Source organism: Centruroides sculpturatus, unplaced genomic scaffold (genome assembly GCF_000671375.1).
Source record: "Centruroides sculpturatus isolate CEXI.00-Female unplaced genomic scaffold, Cexi_2.0 scaffold1157, whole genome shotgun sequence".
In the NCBI taxonomy this organism is placed as follows: domain Eukaryota; kingdom Metazoa; phylum Arthropoda; class Arachnida; order Scorpiones; family Buthidae; genus Centruroides; species Centruroides sculpturatus.
The window spans coordinates 185,550-204,216 of record NW_019385292.1 but is presented as its reverse complement, the minus strand read 5'-3'; the positions used below and the strand labels follow the sequence as shown (position 1 = coordinate 204,216).

General features: G+C 28.3%; 1 protein-coding gene across 1 annotated transcript; it reads left to right on the top strand.

Moving 5' to 3' along the window:
* Positions 1-634: 634 nt before the first annotated feature.
* Positions 635-18,310, top strand: LOC111637261 (transport and Golgi organization protein 1-like). Its single transcript, XM_023382714.1, has 8 exons — positions 635-736; positions 3,177-3,315; positions 9,928-10,029; positions 10,194-10,254; positions 10,608-10,643; positions 12,792-12,859; positions 14,950-15,026; positions 17,592-18,310. Exons 1-8 carry the CDS (start codon positions 667-669, stop codon positions 18,308-18,310), a joined length of 1,272 nt encoding a protein of 423 aa, XP_023238482.1. The 5' UTR covers positions 635-666.
* Positions 18,311-18,667: the final 357 nt, after the last annotated feature.

Genomic DNA, 18,667 nt, shown 5'->3' with positions numbered 1-18,667 from the left:
TCAAATTTTCAAGAAACAAACGTTCGTATTGAATTTGAACTACTACTGACCAACGCTAACAGACTACCTATTGTTTAAAAGGCCCTCTGGTGGCGCAAAAGAACGGATTTTATAAAATGAAAAGCAGTTGAAACTGCATTTTTATGAATAAAAATTTGGCAAACTATTTATTGTTTTATGACGAGTAAAATTTTTTTGTTGTGTTCGCGGCTTTTAAGTAATGCATGAACCTTCGAAACGCGAGGCCCTTCGGACCGCGAGGCATAGGCGATGGCCCACGTTGCCCATGCCTTACACTGCCCTTGGTCATAGAAATGATGTAATTTGAAAATAAATTATTTATAAATACGTATGNTTTACTAAAATAATAGTTATATGCATATTATTAAGTAAAAAATTGTTTTTAAGATTGTCCTTAATAAGTATGTTATGTACAGTAGTTCATTATTATTTATTGATCCTAACTAGGCAGATTTACTTGATTACTGTTTCTTAAAATATACAAATTCTAAAATGTTAATGTATTGCTAAAAGTTTTAATGCTCTGATTCAGTTTGATAAGGGGAAATGGTAAGAGAATGAGTATATGTGACATGAATTGAAAATATTGCTGTTTATTAACATAAATTTTATATTAATTTTTAGGCTCAAGAACAATTTAGAGAAATGAAAGAAGAAAAAAGTGCACTTCTAGAAAAATATACAGTTGTTAATGAAGAATTGCATTGCATAGAAAGTAAGATATGTTAAACAGAGTATAAGATATAAGTATGATAACATTAATTAAACATACTAATTATACAATTTAACACAATTTTATAGGTTCAAATAATTGGATTAGAATTTAATGATCTTTTAATTTTTATGTGGACTATGTATTTGATCTAAAAGTCAATGAGTCCAAATCCAGATTATATATAATAATGATCACAAAAAGCAGAGCATTATTAGTAAAAATAGTAGTAAAAAATGATTAAATCAGTTTTATTACTAATGTTTATTGTTCTAGCATTACATACAATATTGAATTTCCATTTAGAAAATATTTAACTATTTAACTTTTTATATTTTAACACATTTACAATTGACAATTTAAAAAATTATGTCGCTCAAGACTAACATTCAGTTAATAAAAATTAATTTTATTGATAGTTAAAATCAAAATTAAGTTGATATTCTGCTATATGTGACTTTTTAGTTTATTGTTACAGATTAATCTTTTGTAAAATGCATCAATATAGGCAAATGCTTTCTAATAAATTGTTTTCATCATAAATTTCTTTCCTAAGCATTGCTGAAGAGTTCAGGATAATTTTATTGCAACAAATATTTGTGCATTTCCATTCTAGTTTTGGTGATTTGATAACCTGTTTGAGGTTCTTATGCTCATTTTTTACCTTTTTTTTCCAAGGATAAATTAGGATTAAATTTTTGTGTAGAATTTAAATAGAGTTTTTATTCATTTATTTTTTTAGGATTTTTACAAAAACTGACTTTTTAAATAATTGGTTTTTGAATCTCAATTTTTCTACAAAACTAGTTTTAACCAGTTTTCAAATTTGTACCCCCAAAAAGCGATGATATGGGATATTTACAATTTATTTTAAACTTTTGAATTTACTTAATATTTATAACATTTTAAAAATATAACAAAATAAAATCGACCATGTCTACACAAAACAAAATAACTGCTAGAATATCACATTTAAACTATAAAATTTACTCCATAGAAAACCATAAAGAAAAAAGGAATAACAATGAATGCCTACAAAATATATTTTTATTTCTTATTTTTCCTAAGAAAATATGATTTTAAAAAGCAAAGAACATCTATAGATCTATTGCTCAATCATGTCCCTATTTTGCACATAAAATTGCCAGTAATAGAAAAAACTCTCTCACTTGCTACTGAGCTGGGTTTAATCATATTTAAAGCATTAAATAATAAATCTAAAAATGTTTTTTCAGTTAGCATTTAAAAAATGTAAGAATCAATGACTATGTTATTTGTAAGCAAATAATTTGTAAATTTTTTAAACTGAAATTAGTTTGTAAAAACATTAGAAAAGAACATTGAAGAGTTATATCTAAATATATGAAATTACTTGTCCTGACTGAATGAGTGATTGACTGATTGATTTATCATCACCCAGAGCAAACCACTGAACCCAAAGAGGTGAAATTTTGTACACAGTTAGGGTACGTCATGAAAACATACACTAAGAAGGGATTTTATGAAATTCCCCTGCAGGGGAGAGGGAAAGGATTAAGGCTTAACCTGAAGAATGGTTTCTACTGTACTATTTTAGATGCAGTTTTTTGTTTTTAACTACGTTTAGTCTTTATTGAGTACTTAGGTGTATTAAATTGATAACATTTCAGACATTGGGTTGGGTACGTTTGTAAAGTTGAACAATTTAAACGCATTAGTAACGAATCGTTCTAAAAGTAGTAGTCTCACTCAGTGTGCATGCTCTGCAGTGATGATGTTTCAAATGAAACTCTAACGAAGTTCACGAAGGAAAGAGTCAGTTCACTTTGTTAAGAAAATGGCAGCTGACAATATTGATGTTTCTAAATCTACTCAAATATTTAAACTGTGAATTAAAAGGTGAAATGATAGAAATAACTATCCACTCAAAGCAATCTAAGAAAAATATTTCAGATAAGGCTACACTATAAACATTCATATCTTCGATTTTAGAAACAGCCATTTAGTTATAAATGAATCGTTCGAAAAGTCTAACGAAATAATAATAATGATGACATTATTTTCATTTAACTCGTTTGACTTTGTACAAACATACCCATTGTTATAAATATTTTTATATATTTCAGTTTTTTAACCAAATGTTCAAACCGTTTTAAATTCAAATTTGTTATTGCTTATTGATTTGATTATAGAACGATTGTAAACATTCCAGAAAATTGATCAAATTGAAAACAGTTCATTTGATTCTCAGCGGTAGGTGTTATATAACAATTACTATGGTTGTTGAAATACTGAATATAAATGGTGTTTGCTTACAAAATCCACATGTGCAAAATCACGGGTAACAGCTAGTTATTGTATAAAATAATTATAGTAAAATAATTATAAAATCACTGAAAAATGCTAAAATAAAAATTTGTGTCAAAAATATTTTATTCATTAAATTTTTAAAATTATTTTTCAGAACAACTTTCAGAATCAAAAGAGGAAATAGAAAAATTGAAAATGAACTATAATCAAGCATTACAAGATAAAATGGAAGCACAGACAAAATTAGATGTTTTATCTAATTATTTTAAGGAAAAAGAATTACAGTTACAAAAGTAAGTATAATTTTTTTTTATTTTGTGGTTTTATGAACTTCATTTTTAAAAAACAAAATTTTTAAAAATTTTACTAAAATAATAGTTATATGCATATTATTAAGTAAAAAATTGTTTTTAAGATTGTCCTTAATAAGTATGTTATGTATAGTAGTTCATTATTATTTATTGATCCTAACTAGGCAGATTTACTTGATTACTGTTTCTTAAAATATACAAATTCTAAAATGTTAATGTATTGCTAAAAGTTTTAATGCTCTGATTCAGTTTGATAAGGGGAAATGGTAAGAGAATGAGTATATGTGACATGAATTGAAAATCTTTAAAAATTTAAATAAAATGAAGTTTAAGAAAATGTCACTTTCTTTAAATTTTTAAAATATATTATATTTTTTAATGGTTAATTGATTGAGGATAATAATTAAATAAAAAAAATGCTGAAAATTATTTGGTGTTTTGATACATCGTACATATGAAAATGATTGAGCATTCAAATGAAAGATATTAATAGTTAGCCTCTCTATGCAATTTTGTATGTTACTAGGCAGTTACACACTTGTACTCTTTTTTATAAGATTAACAGCCACTTTACATAGAGTTGACACTGGCACATTCTGAGCTTAAAGTTAGCATTGCTGCAGCAATGCTAACTTTAAGCTCTTCAGCTGTGTGTGGGTTACTGCATTACTCTTGGATAGTGAAGAACTACACAACAATGAATGCACACTGGTTCTGGGAACAAACATGTCACTTGCAATTCTAACAATTATCTACTACATCCCACTCACACTTGTGCTTCTTGAAGTTAACATGCAACATGTCACAAACTACAAGTGCTTCCACTTGAGAAACATATCTGGTGGCTATGTGTGTACAATGATATGTGCCATTCACTTGCCAAATTGATTAACTCCATAAAACAAAAAGTGGAGAAAAGTGACAAAGTAATATACACTCTTTTTTAAAATTTTTTTAAAAATATAAATTCAAATAAACATTGTAGAATGTATTATTGTAGATGTAGCTTTTATTTAACAACATATAAAATGTATAAGAAAGCATAGATATGCTATAATCGTTATTATTATTACAATTTTGGTATGATTTATGGAGTTAATTGATTTGGCAAATGAAAAATGTAGTAAGATCAAATTCAGTTTTCATATAGTTTTTTTCTTATAGAGAAACTTCATTATTCTACATTATTTATGAAAAATTTTTCACAAAATTGAATAATAACTGCTCTGTTACTGTTACAATGGTTGTTATTATTATTATTATTATTGTTTAAATTGATTATTCAGCAACATAAATGACGTTATCTTTGTCAGCTGTATTTGAGGTCCTATCATGTTGATTTTGTTCTTAAATTTTTATAAGAATCATGTTTGATAGGAGGAATAAAAAAAATTATTACAGTGGGTGATTGGTTAATGAACAGATCAGTTAATGAACAAATCAGATAACGAACACTTTCGCGAAAGATTTTTATGATCGGACAATGAGTACATGTTCGGATAACGAACACTTTGCTGAACAAACACAAGAAGAAGCGATGTAAAATAACGAATACCGATTGATCTTTTTTTGTCTTCAGGAAACAATTCAAAGCTTTTTGGAGTGCAGGAGACTTCAACATCGATGTTTAACCCAGTATATACTGATCGGATAGTATTTCCCCAAACTTTGAAACTCTCCCTTGTAATTCCAGCATTTTATATTTCTGACAGAAACAATATTTTTACGTTTTCTTCTGAAAAAGAGGATTGATGCCGATATCTGCGATTAAAGATCTTTTGAAGAAGTGGGAGGATGTCAGAACAATGGTCTTAAAATGGCATCCAAACCAGGTTGAGGTTAATAGGCCTAGGGTTCTCTACAATTACAATGCTATTANAAAATGTCACTTTCTTTAAATTTTTAAAATATATTATATTTTTTAATGGTTAATTGATTGAGGATAATAATTAAATAAAAAAAAATGCTGAAAATTATTTGGTGTTTTGATACATCGTACATATGAAAATGATTGAGCATTCAAATGAAAGATATTAATAGTTAGCCTCTTTATGCAATTTTGTATGTTACTAGGCAGTTACACACTTGTACTCTTTTTTATAAGATTAACAGCCACTTTACATAGAGTTGACACTGGCACATTCTGAATTGCTGCAGCAATGCTAACTTTAAGCTCTTCAGTGTGTGTGGGTTACTGCATTACTCTTGGATAGTGAAGAACTACACAACAATGAATGCACACTGGTTCTGGGAACAAACATGTCACTTGCAATTCTAACAATTATCTACTACAGCCCACTCACACTTGTGCTTCTTGAAGTTAACATGCAACATGTCACAAACTACAAGTGCTTCCACTCGTTGAGAAACATATCTGGTGGCTATGTGTGTACAATGATATGTGCCACTCACTTGCCAAATTGATTAACTCCATAAAACAAAAAGTGGAGAAAAGTGACAAAGTAATATACACTCTTTTTTAAAATTTTTTTAAAAATATAAATTCAAATAAACATTATAGAATGTATTATTGTAGATGTAGCTTTTATTTAACAACATATAAAATGTATAAGAAAGCATAGATATGCTATAATCGTTATTATTATTACAATTTTGGTATGAATTATGGAGTTAATTGATTTGGCAAATGAAAAATGTAGTAAGATCAAATTCAGTTTTCATATAGTTTTTTCTTATAGAGAAACTTCATTATTCTACATTATTTATGAAAAATTTTTCACAAAATTGAATAATAACTGCTCTGTTACTGTTACAATGGTTGTTATTATTATTATTATTATTGTTTAAATTGATTATTCAGCAACATAAATGACGTTTTCTTTGTCAGCTGTATTTGAGGTCCTATCATGTTGATTTTGTTCTTAAATTTTTATAAGAATCATGTTTGATAGGAGGAATAAAAAAATTATTACAGTGGGTGATTGGTTAATGAACAAATCGGATAATGAACACTTTCACGAAAGATTTTTATGATCGGACAATGAGCACATGTTCGGATAATGAACGCTTTGCTGAACAAACACAAGAAGAAGCGACATAAAATAACGAATACCGATTGATCTTTTTTTTTGTCTTCAGGCAACAATTCAAAGCTTTTTGGAGTGTGGGAGACTTCGACATTGACATTTAACCCAGTATATACTGATCAGATAGTATTCCCCCAAACTTTGAAACTCTCCCTTGTAATTCCAGCATTTTATATTTCTGACAGAAACAATATTTTTACATTTTCTTCTGAAAAAGAGGATTGATGCCGATATCTGCGATTAAAGATCTTTTTAAGAAGTGGGAGGATGTCAGAACAATGGTCTTAAAATGGCATCCAAACCAGGTTGAGGTTAATAGGCCTAGGGTTCTCTACAATTACAATGCTATTAATTAATTCTGAAAAATCATGAAGACAGAAGAGCAATCGACATTGGACAGATTTTTTAACCCCCACAAACGGAAAAAACAGGACTAATAAAAATGCAAGACCGTCTATATATGTACTTTTATTATTACATATGAATAAATGTAGTAAGAAAGTATATATATTTTTTTTTGGGAGGGGGTCTTCAGAACGAATTAATCAAATTTCCATAAAAACCTATGGTAAATCGATAATTGGTTAACTAACAATTCGGGTAACGAACAAAGTCTTGGAACGGATTATATTCGTTAACCAATCACCCACTGTATTTAGTTTCATCCATTTTGATATAACAGTATAACTTTTTTTCTAAAAACAATTACCATCAAAATTAAAACAATCATTCAGTAATCCACAAGTATACTTACTTTTTGTGATGAGATAACATTAAATAATTTATCGTTATCTACAAGGCATTGGTCAGTGCGCACTATGATTGCGATGCTGCAGTGTGCGCTGGTGGATTTACGTTACAGTATGGAATTAATTAGATTGGCTTCTGAAATAAATTTTTTTTCTATGGCCAATAAAATTTTGTCATTAAGTGGTATTAATCCTTATTATTAGGGAAAATTATTACGAATATAAAAAGTTACAAGTATATAAAGTGCTTTGACACTAAAATTTTTAAAAATTTGAAATGTGAATTTAATCAATTTGGCTTGTGAATGACTCATATAGACACATGAAAATCAGATTGTGTGACTTTTAGATTATACTGTATATTGTTGATTTCACTCAAGATTGTAAGAAAAGATATTTAATAAACATGTATGGGAATTCAGGATGTCTGTGTATAGATTATCTAAATTATGTTGCCCAGAGCAATTATAAGTTGTGTGTCATCCTGCTATTTTGCATGAATGGTGCAAGTGTGAGGACCCGAACAGGGGTCGACTGAGAGGTCCGAATTATGGGTTCGATCGAAAATAAAGAGCTCCTTTTCAGACGATAAGGAAACGGATTAGGTGTCTCGATTGAACAATGCAATTGGTTTTTTTCGGAAAATTAGTTAAACAATGGAAACGGAGAAATTCGAGGAAAACGCGACGAGAGAGAGGATTATATTCAGTCGCTATGTTAACCTCTCCCGCGTCCTCCATTAGGTTTTGAATTGTCACCAGGTGACAATGAGAGACCAATGGAGAGGCGACTGCTGTAAAAAAATCTATAAATTTGTGCGGCTCAAGAGACGAAGGTTCTTGGTTTTTTGGTTCTTTGTTCTTGGTGTTTGGATACGTAGTGTGTCGTCTCCTGGACGGGCGTGCTCCAGATCTTAGAAAAAAAAGGACATTTTGGAACATCATGGAAGCATCGTTCTCTGGGTGCTCCTAGCAATCGACAGATTCGTCGGTTCGTCCGCGAGAAGCCGCCGAAAGCCGTAATCAACGCCCCGGGGCCCACGGAGTGTTTCACCGACAGCGTCCATCCTCTAGCGACGAAAACCGACTTTTATAAACTTTATTTCGAACTTTATCCGTGCGCTTTGGGGTGCTACCTCGTCTAACAAGTAATTTGTAAGGAAAATTTTTATGTTTAATAAACGGTTATATGGTAAACCTGTCTCAGGAAGTCAGTCTGCGCCCACACGACAGAACTCACCCCTAATCGGCTGACCTCACACAAGTATGAAATATGTGGCTACATTCAATATTAATTTTTAATAATAATTTTAATGAAAAAAAAATACATGCCTATAGAGGATGATCAGTGATGTCTTTTCAATTAATTATTTTTTTTTTGAATAATTTAGTTCAATTCTAATAAATGTTTTAACAAATTTTATTTCATACATGATGATTTATTAATTAGAATACAAAATATTTATCATTCAGAAAAAGCTATTTTAATTGATTATTTACTGTTGGAAGTAAAATTGTAAAAATGAAACTGCTATAAATGTTTAAGATAGAATTTTCAAAGATCATTTGTTTGAAAACTTCTTAAATATTAACAAGCAAATAATTTTTTTACCACTCCAGCATTGAATATTTATCTTTTAGAGTTGACTATTTAAATTTGGTTGCTTCCAGCAAGTGTTAAATTATCTGTTGACACCAACATCTGTTCAGTAGCATTAAAATGACTGATTATATTTAATTAATTTTACTGTAAGAATTATTCATGAAAACAAAGTTTGCAATATCAATCAATTTATAAATCTTTTGATATTAGATAATTAAAAGTTAATTTCAAATTTTCTGAATTTTATTTACAATAATATCTAGAAAATTTAAAATGAACTTTTAATGGTTGATTATCTAGAAAAGTTTTAAATAAACTTTGACAATTAATAAAATGATTATGACAAAATGTTTAATTATTTATTACATACTTCAAAATGTTCCAAAATATTTAAATGCCAAATTCAAAATTCTTACTTTGGACAATGATCACACAAAAATATAATTTAAAATTAGAGAGACACTAACTGTCAGTTTTAGGAATTTTAGCATTTTAAGAAAAAATATTGCTTTATGAAATTTGTATAGACATGAGCAACTCATTCTTAATCATTTTTATTTATGGTGTGTTATTAAATTAGTGATGATGATATTGAATTTCAAATGAAAATTGTAATTTTATTAATAATCTTAAAATTGTTTTCCTCTTAACTACAACTAGAATATATCTGATTTTTATTATAATGTATATGCATACAATATATATATACAACTAGAATATATCTGATTATTATTATAATGTATATGCATACAATATATATATATCAGTTAACCAGTGATCTGTTTACAAAGGAGTTTTTTTTTTTTTAATGCAGCATCCTTTGACTACACCGTAATTAAGTTCATTGATATTTTTTAACCTTAATTTATTAGTGTTAAAATGTTTTTTATTTTTTAAATTAGTTTCATGTAACAGTTTACTGCAAAAATATAATAACTATTTGTTAATCCCAAAAATTAATCTTTGTGAATATTATGAAAATATTGATAGATTTTTCTGTAAGATATCAAATTTTTATATTTTCAACATTAAAAAATAACAACAATCTCTTTAAACTTATTTATAATTTTCAATTATTTTGAAAAATAGTTTCTATTAATAAAATGAAATATAAAAACATGAAAAATTTTTTAAAATATGTATGAAATCTAATTTTTCTCGTATTTTAATTTGACTTATTTAATTTTTAATTATAGAGAACTTGGTGTCCAAGAAGCAATGAGGCAGCAAAAAGAAGAAGTTGCATCTTCAGCATCTCAACATATAGCATTAGTTGAACAAGAAAATATTAGTTACAAGTATGTTTTATTGCATTATTTATTTTAAAATACAAAACAACATAGCTATTGCCTTTCTTAAATATCATACAATAAATAATTACTTAAATAGTTAAATTTGATTTTAATTATGAATTTTCAAACTGTGTGATTTATTTTTAAAATTATTTTGTCATTGTCTTAAGGAATCAATTAGCAACATTAAAACAAGAGCTTGAAGACACAGAAAGAAATTATAAAAATCAGGTATATTTTCATCACATATATTTGTTATATATTAAATACTTTTTAGAAATTTATATTCTTTCAAAGTAATACAGCAAAGACATAAAAATTTAAAGTAATTTTTTATTTTTGCTGAATTACTTTGAAAGAATATAATTTAATTAAAATTTTTTTCAAAATTTGACAATTTTATTTGAAAGGAATTTAATAAAATTTTAAATACGACAAAATGATACAGTCAAAAATTTTTATTGTTTTCAATTTGTTTAATTTTTAATTTGTGTATAAAGTAATTATTTAGCTTTTTAACTGGCTACACCACTTTGTAGAAGACTGTTGACCAATATTAGAATTATATTTTTCACTTTTCTTAGGTTGCTACACATGAGAAAAAAGCTCATGAAAATTGGGTAAATATGATTATTATTATTATTAATAGAATTAATCTTTAATCTACTAATAAATATAATTTAAAGTTGTTATAAATATTTTTTAAAAAAAGAATTAACAATCATATTTTTTGTAAATGTATAATCTCAGTTTATCTAGTTAAATTTTAATTCAATAAAATAATAATAATAATTTAGACTAATTTAAAGAAGTTAAAATGTTAGGAGTTTGAGGTTTATGCTATATTAAGCAAAGTTATACATATAAAATGAATGTAGACAAGTGAAAAATCTAATTTGCAAATACAAATTTCATGTGGTAGTTGTGAACACTTTTGTTCCTCATCTCCTCATTACCATGTTCACAAGTCTGCCATATTTTATTGCATTTTCTTAATACATTTCAAATTATGTATACTTTTATTGATTATCTTTTACACTAAGTCATACACATAACTAATCCGATTCACTAATCTGGAGGACTTCTTATTGGATTTTTTCTTAAATTTTGCTAATAAACATCACTCAATTCTCTGTTGTACTTTTCATTTGCCAGATAAAATGCCTGGCAAATAAAGAGTAGAATGGAGAATTGAATGGTGTTTATTAGTAACTAAAATTTAAGGAAAAATTTGATAAGACATCCTCCAGATTAGTGAACCAGTAGGGTCACACACGTGATTTAGTGTATTACAAAAGAAAGGTTGAATGACAAATTATAAAATGATTACATTAGTTTACACATTAAAAAAGTTCATTGCTGACTTGAATGTTTTAACTGATTTTGCACAATTTGAGGCTGCTGATTCCAAATATGCAATCAGAAATTATGTATCATGTCAGTTTTTCAGTATTAACACTTATTCATTTACACAAATTTTGGACATTTGCTCATAGTTCACTAACTTCTTTACACATAATAAAGTACTTATGACTATATTAATACTATAAAAAGTAATTTTGCATTCACAAGAGTAAACAAAATATATGTAAGTACTTAATCAGACAAAAACTTTTTCTTCTTTGATTTTCTAGTGTATGGAATCAACTGCAAGCACCAACAATAGTTTGTTATTATTTTTGTGTTCTGTCTGCCTTGATATCAGTGCTCAATGACCTTTATATTTATATCTTTCTGGAAGCACTCACCTTGCTTTTCACTTATGGAATCAAGATTTGAGGGAAAGAATTTTATGTGGCTGTGCAGGAATTGCACCTTGACACTCTTGTTTACTCCAAACCTCTGAAAAGCTGTCAACAAAGTTTCAACTGAAATCTTGTAGTTGTCTCCAGTGAAGTTGCCAAGAAAGTTTGTAACATCAGAAAATGCACACCAAACTGCTATTCTCCATACTGTTTATGGTGTTAAAGATCAGATAAAGATAATTCAGCTCAACTTGAGTGAAAGGTTGCACCTTCTGGTTCTGGTTTCATTGCTTGACAACACAAAGTCCTGATCATCACTATCTGTATTTGCAGGGACACTTGAATCTTCATTGCTTAAACTTGCAGATTTGTTGAAAGAGGGATAGTGATTTCATTACAGTGAGGAATAGGTCTTTGGGCAGAGGGTAAGTTAGGATATTGTAGGAAATGTTTTGACTTTTCTTGAATCCTAATACATTCACCTTACAAAAATAGCAGTCATCAATATGGTTTTGTAGCTCTTGTTACACCATTGGAATTCCAAAACTGAGGCTTTTTCTCTGACCAAAACATTAGTAAAGTGACATGTAACATTACCTTCATTTATCTTTCTCACCATTTTGTGGGGAAACCTGACATGATTGAGAAAAATGGATATGATTTTTAGGTTCAGCACTCTCAAATCAATTGTTAGCCTGAAGTCAGCAAACTTGATATAGACCAGTGTTATCCTTTAATTTTGAGTATAGGTATACATTTGAATTAAATCAAAAGATGATTTAATTTTTACCTGCAATAGGTAGTGTTATGCAGCATAAATTTGGGCAATAAAATTGTTTTTAGTTATTCACTTTGATAGAACTGTTAAGTTTTAATGGAAATTTAATTATTTAGAAATTATACATTTAATATACTAATTTTAACAATATTATGAATAAAATTTTAATATTTATATTAAATAGAATTAATTTTAAAAATAACCTTTCATGTGAAAAATTTATGTATTTTCAAACATTATTTTAGTTAGCAGCCAGATTACTTGAAAGAAAATTAGAAGAAGCAAAACAGGAATCGGCTCAGTTACGTCAAAGGTAAAAATTATTTGAGAGTTAAATTAATATTGTAAACTGAAATTAAGTATTAAATTTTGAATTTTAGCTATATTATAATTACTTTTTGATGAGACTATGTCCATCTCTAAAATCATGCTGGTGTCAATGGCTGCACACCTTAGAGGTATGAAGGAGTTGCAATTTGGCACAGTCACATGTCAGGAGTTGCAATTTGGCACAGAATATTTGGTGCCCAAATCATGAACACACAAAATAAACCAGACTTGTAGGTAGTCAGGAGACTGAGAACTGGATCAAAAGAAAATACGAAATTCTGAGACTGTTTCTACAAAGAGGCACAAGTGCGAGATTTGTGCATGCATTGCTCGCACTCTCCAAGACATAGTCTTGTTCCAAAAATGGCTTTGCCATTTTACTTTTTAAAAATAAAACTATAAAAATTGCAAAGAAATTAGAATACTGTATAATCTTGGTAATCTGACATGTATGGGATTGGAACAATGTCAGATTAAGGATATTGCTGGAGTATTGGAAGTAAGATGAATTCAATGATTTAATCATTTGGGAAGAAAACATTTATTTGCGTCTTAGTACATTGTTGTAATCAAAAATATATTTAGAGTGGGAAGAAAATATGAAAGGAAAGTAATCATACATTACTGTATTTTAGAGTTCTTAAATTAATTGCTAATCCTTTTAAAATCATTTTCACTTGTCTTCTGCTGTTTTATCATCTGAGCATGTTGCCATGTTGATGGATTCCCACAAAATTTAGTGAGAAATTGAAGCAATCGTGGGAAATTTAGTAGATGTTCAGTATTTTTTATGAGAAATTTTTGGGGCAGATTTTTATTTTTATACAATATTGTGTTATAAAATATTGTACCTTTTTTGAGGAGCCTAACAATCTTTAATATTGTTCCAAACTTGAGTGTTCAATCTCAGGTTCACTATCTTGCCACATTTAGTGAAAAAGTAGTGGGAATGGGAGTTAGACATAATGGGAAGCTTGTTTACAATTCGTCAACACTGCCAGTAATACCTAACAGTCGACTAGTGTTGGATTACTGGATGTGTCAAACTAGTGAACATTACCAAGAATGTACTGTATTAACTTCTGTGGTCAAATGAAGAATAGGTACACACCAATTTGTAATGATTTTTTTTTTTAATTAACCTTTATTAAAAATAATGAAAATAAATCTCAGTCAAATATTTTCTGAAATAATATTAGAATGTATTGTGGAAAAACTGTTATTTTATATTAAAAATATCAGATTTAAAGGGTATTTTTATTTAAATGTTAAATAAAACTTCGATAATCACATCTATTCTTCTATTTAAATTCTAATAAAAAAACTTATTGCTAATGATTATTAGTTTAAAATTACAAATAAATTGTGAATGTTTACCAAATATAAAATAACAAAATATTACTATTAAAAAAAAACAACAATTTTTTATATTTGTAATTTGCAACACACACTAGAAAATCAAATCTAAAATATTTTGAAGATTCATAGAATAGAAGCTATAGATTGGTTTTAAATATTATATTTAAAATATAACAACAGTAATACCTCGACTTATGCTACCCAGAGTTACGCGATTTTCAAATCTCTTTGATTTGTCTTTTGTTTGAGCACCACGCAACTCTTGATTACTCACTCTCCCCACACTATTGTTCAGCTTAAATGTTAGGATGTGTAGCATGGAATCAACACATAGCTGCAATTTATTTTGTGTTGTTTATTTCTGTGTTTGTTATATCTATGGAGACTTGAGCGACTTTATGTGGTGATTTCTTGTAACCGTGAACAAATCAAAAGACGAGATAAGATTAATGAGAACATTTATTAGCTTACATACATCTGACTTGGATTTTACACAAATTGCAAAATTATACCCCGACTTACACAAATTCAACTTACATGGTTATCGCTTGGTCCCACCTATTGCATAAGTTTGGGGTATTACTGTACATTAAATATTGACAGATCAGTAATTCATAAAATTTTTAATATTTGTAGTACCGTATAATAATGAAATGTTCCATACTGATAATTTTTCAAACTATATTAATTAATTAATATGTATTTTTATTTTAGATTGACTTTACTGGAAAGAGAACAGGAAAATTGGACAAAATCTCAAATTGATGGTGTAGTTCGGCCTGTGCCAAAACGTAATATAAATATTTTAAAATTAATAATAGTTACTATAATATCAAGTAATTTAAAAGTTTTTTTATGTAATTAGATGAAACATTGTGTAATATACAGAATTACAGTAAACCCGCTAGCTTGCATTAATAGAGAAGTGAAAGTTATATAAGTCAGCATGGTATTTCCTATGATAATCTGATAAACAAGATGATGGATATACAGTATAGTAATTTATTAAAATCAACTCTACACAGAAGTTTAGAGAATTTTAGTAATTTTTACTAAAGTGTCGTTATCTTGCACTTTCCTTTTGAGGAAGAAGTGCCTCTGGCTATGTGTTTTCAAACCATGACTATAAAAGAAGAAACATGGACAGTTCATCTCAATATATTCCAAACACATCTTTAATATCAGCATAAATTTATTTATGGTAAGTGATTTCAGCCATATTGAATGGTCTCCAACTGAAAATAGAACAAGAATCTTTTAAATTAAAAAATTTGGCAAATTGTTGTGTAACTTTCCTGGCTGTTATGAGATAACTTTTACAGTATATTTTTAATTATTATAAAATGGCAAATGGCTTAATTTTGAGGGTAGGATGGGTTTAAAAAAAAATTATAAATGATAATAATGAATAACATCTTCAGTAAGTTTGTCTCCTGTCAAGATATGACACGACACCTCTATCGCCTCATTCCCTCGACCTTTAACTACCAAAATTTAATATCATCAATGCCTCTTATACACAAGCTACCATGCCAAATTTTGTTTCTTCATCATTACAACCATCCTGAGATATTAAATGAGATAGACACCAACACACACAGAGAGAATTTTTCCCATTTTTTTACTTTTTGGATTCAAAGGGTCTCAAAATATGGAGATTTTGCAAAAAACTCAGAGGGTCAAATTTGACATAATTCCAATACTTTCCTTGTTATGTATACATAACAGTCAAGAAAGTAAAAATCAGCACAACAGATTTAAAATAGATGGAAAATCTTTACATATTGGTTGCATTTAAAAACTATTCTTCAGAATGATTCATATCACTTTAAAATTACAAAATTGTATAAAAAAAGATATAATAAAACACACAAGAGTTGCACTAACAATTGTAAGTTTCATAGTAAGATCTTTATGTGTAAAAAAATATCTTAATATCCTTAAAGTTTATAGATTTGCTTTGACAATTTATAAATTTCTAATTCCTCCAATTGTCTAAGGTCTGTGGCATCATGTACCACTCATAATTTTAGCTTCTTGAAGCTGCACCTTTACTAACTGGTCCATAACATATGCTGCTAATACCATTACAGGCTGTCCTTTCTTTATTAAGATGTCATGCTCCCAAATACTTGCTCTGAGGATATGAGAGCATGATACCTCAATGAGAAGTGTAACATGGCTTAATGTTTTCCAGCTACTTACTAATTCTATGATCTTTTACAAGAACAGAATATACACCTGTCAAGTGAATTGGGTCAGATGGATTCTTATTATTCCTAAGCAGCTTGTACACAGTTAGATTCCACCTATAATACAGACATCTTATTGCTCCATTTGCTCTAGCAATCTCACATAAGCTATTTAAATATCTCTTATAACTGACAACTCTATCTTTCTTATATACACCCTTATGGTTCTATGAATATAACTATTCTCTCACAATCTTCTTTATATAAAATTTTTTCCAATCTATCCCAGATATTTGAACACACTTCTAACAATGTAAATGCCATTAATTTGAGATGTTGGGGTTGTGACAAACTTGGAATGAATAAAAGATAGTAGCTTTCTGGGCTTTGTAGATTTGTGCTGTATATTTGGAATATATTGTCATAGTATAACCAGTTATTATTTCAATATCATTCTGCTCAATGCAACATGTGAATATCCTACACAATCTCAATAATACAGAAAATTGTTTGGCAAAAAATGGCTTGCCTCTCTGGAGAGTCTAGCAAATTAGATTTTCTCACAGTTATATATAACATGATAAGAGTTAATAACATATCCTATGTTATCAATTTGGTTATTGTATTTTGTAGGTAAATCTAGCTAAAGTTGTTTTTGATTTGCATTGTTATAAAAAATTATAAGTTTTCTATTAGTCAAGAAATTTAAAATTATGATACAATTTTTTAGAAAAATTTGTCTGAGTTATAAGAAGTCCAAGTTGGAGAGGGTTTACTGTATATGAATATATTAAACAATTTTACTAATATTTTATTTAATAATATATGAATAATGTATATTTATTTCAACATAAATTATTAAATAAAATATTTTATTTGTATTCATAAACAAAAGTTTAACAATTTATTGAAATTTAAAAGTTATTTGAAAATGAAGGAAAAGTTATTAATTTTTAATTGATTAATCAAAAGTTTTTTTTATCTGAAATATAATTTATTCATAAATTCTTAACATATTAAAAAATAATCAAGAATAGAAAATAAAATAATTAAAAAACAAGAGTTTAATTGTTTCAATATGTAATACAAAATATAAAAAATTTCTCTAATTAATTAAAAATCATTAATTATTATTTAACATATTATATTGATTCCTTTCTGTAGGGTACCTGGACCCTAATGGGGAGGTACCATTTGCTTCAAAGCCAAATATCTCTCAGCAGTTGGATTCTGTAGAAATATCCAATAGTTCTGTTCCTCGTTTGCCCTCTCATGATATGCTTGAACTAAATAAAATACCATCTAGCGAAAATCCAATGCTGCTTCCAGTGGATCGTCCACTACCACCTCCACCTCCTATGATGAAGTTTATGGATCCTCGTTTTCCTTTACCACCTTTGCCTCCATTTTTGCCACATCCACCTCCATTTAATGAACATTTGCCGCCACCAGCTCCACCATCTTATTTAGATCCATGGAGATTTCCACCACCACCTGTACCTCCAATGCATAGACATATGTCACCACCTGATTTTGATAGATCTCATTTATCAGCAACACCGCAAGACTCAATGTCACCACCACCATACGATAGAGAGATGGACAAGCATTCTATAACATCAAGAGACACTGTTGATCGTCATCTTCTTTCGGATAGATCTTCACCTCCAATGCTTCGTGATCCTAGTTCTCGAGATTCTCATAATTCATCACCTCCTCGTATGTTACCTCGATTTCATGACAATCCACCACCTAAACCATATGGTGGTTATCCTCCTCCACCACCAATTATGTCCTCACGTTTTCCATCATCATCTTTACGTAGAAGAGATCCACCAAATTTTCCCCCAAATGTGCCATTAGATCAAAGAGCAGGTGAGTAAAAATAATATATATTTATTTACATACATGTAGAATGATGCCAAACATGAAGTGTTTTTCATTCATTTCTTTAAAAACAATCTTAGTTCAATTATCTTCAGTTTGTTTCACAGTAACATGAAAATTCTGTAAAAATTATAATAAAGATATTGAACATAAATTAAATAGAAGAAATTAAAATTTTCTTCTAAATTTGTAATAAAAATTACATTTTATCATTTCCATTTAATTGAATATATAAATTTTTTTAAGTATAAAATATGAATTTAAATTTTGTATATTGAAAAGTTTAATCATTCTATTATTTTAAGTAAATTGCCATTTTAAAAAAGTTGATTTCATAAATTTGATTTTGTAGT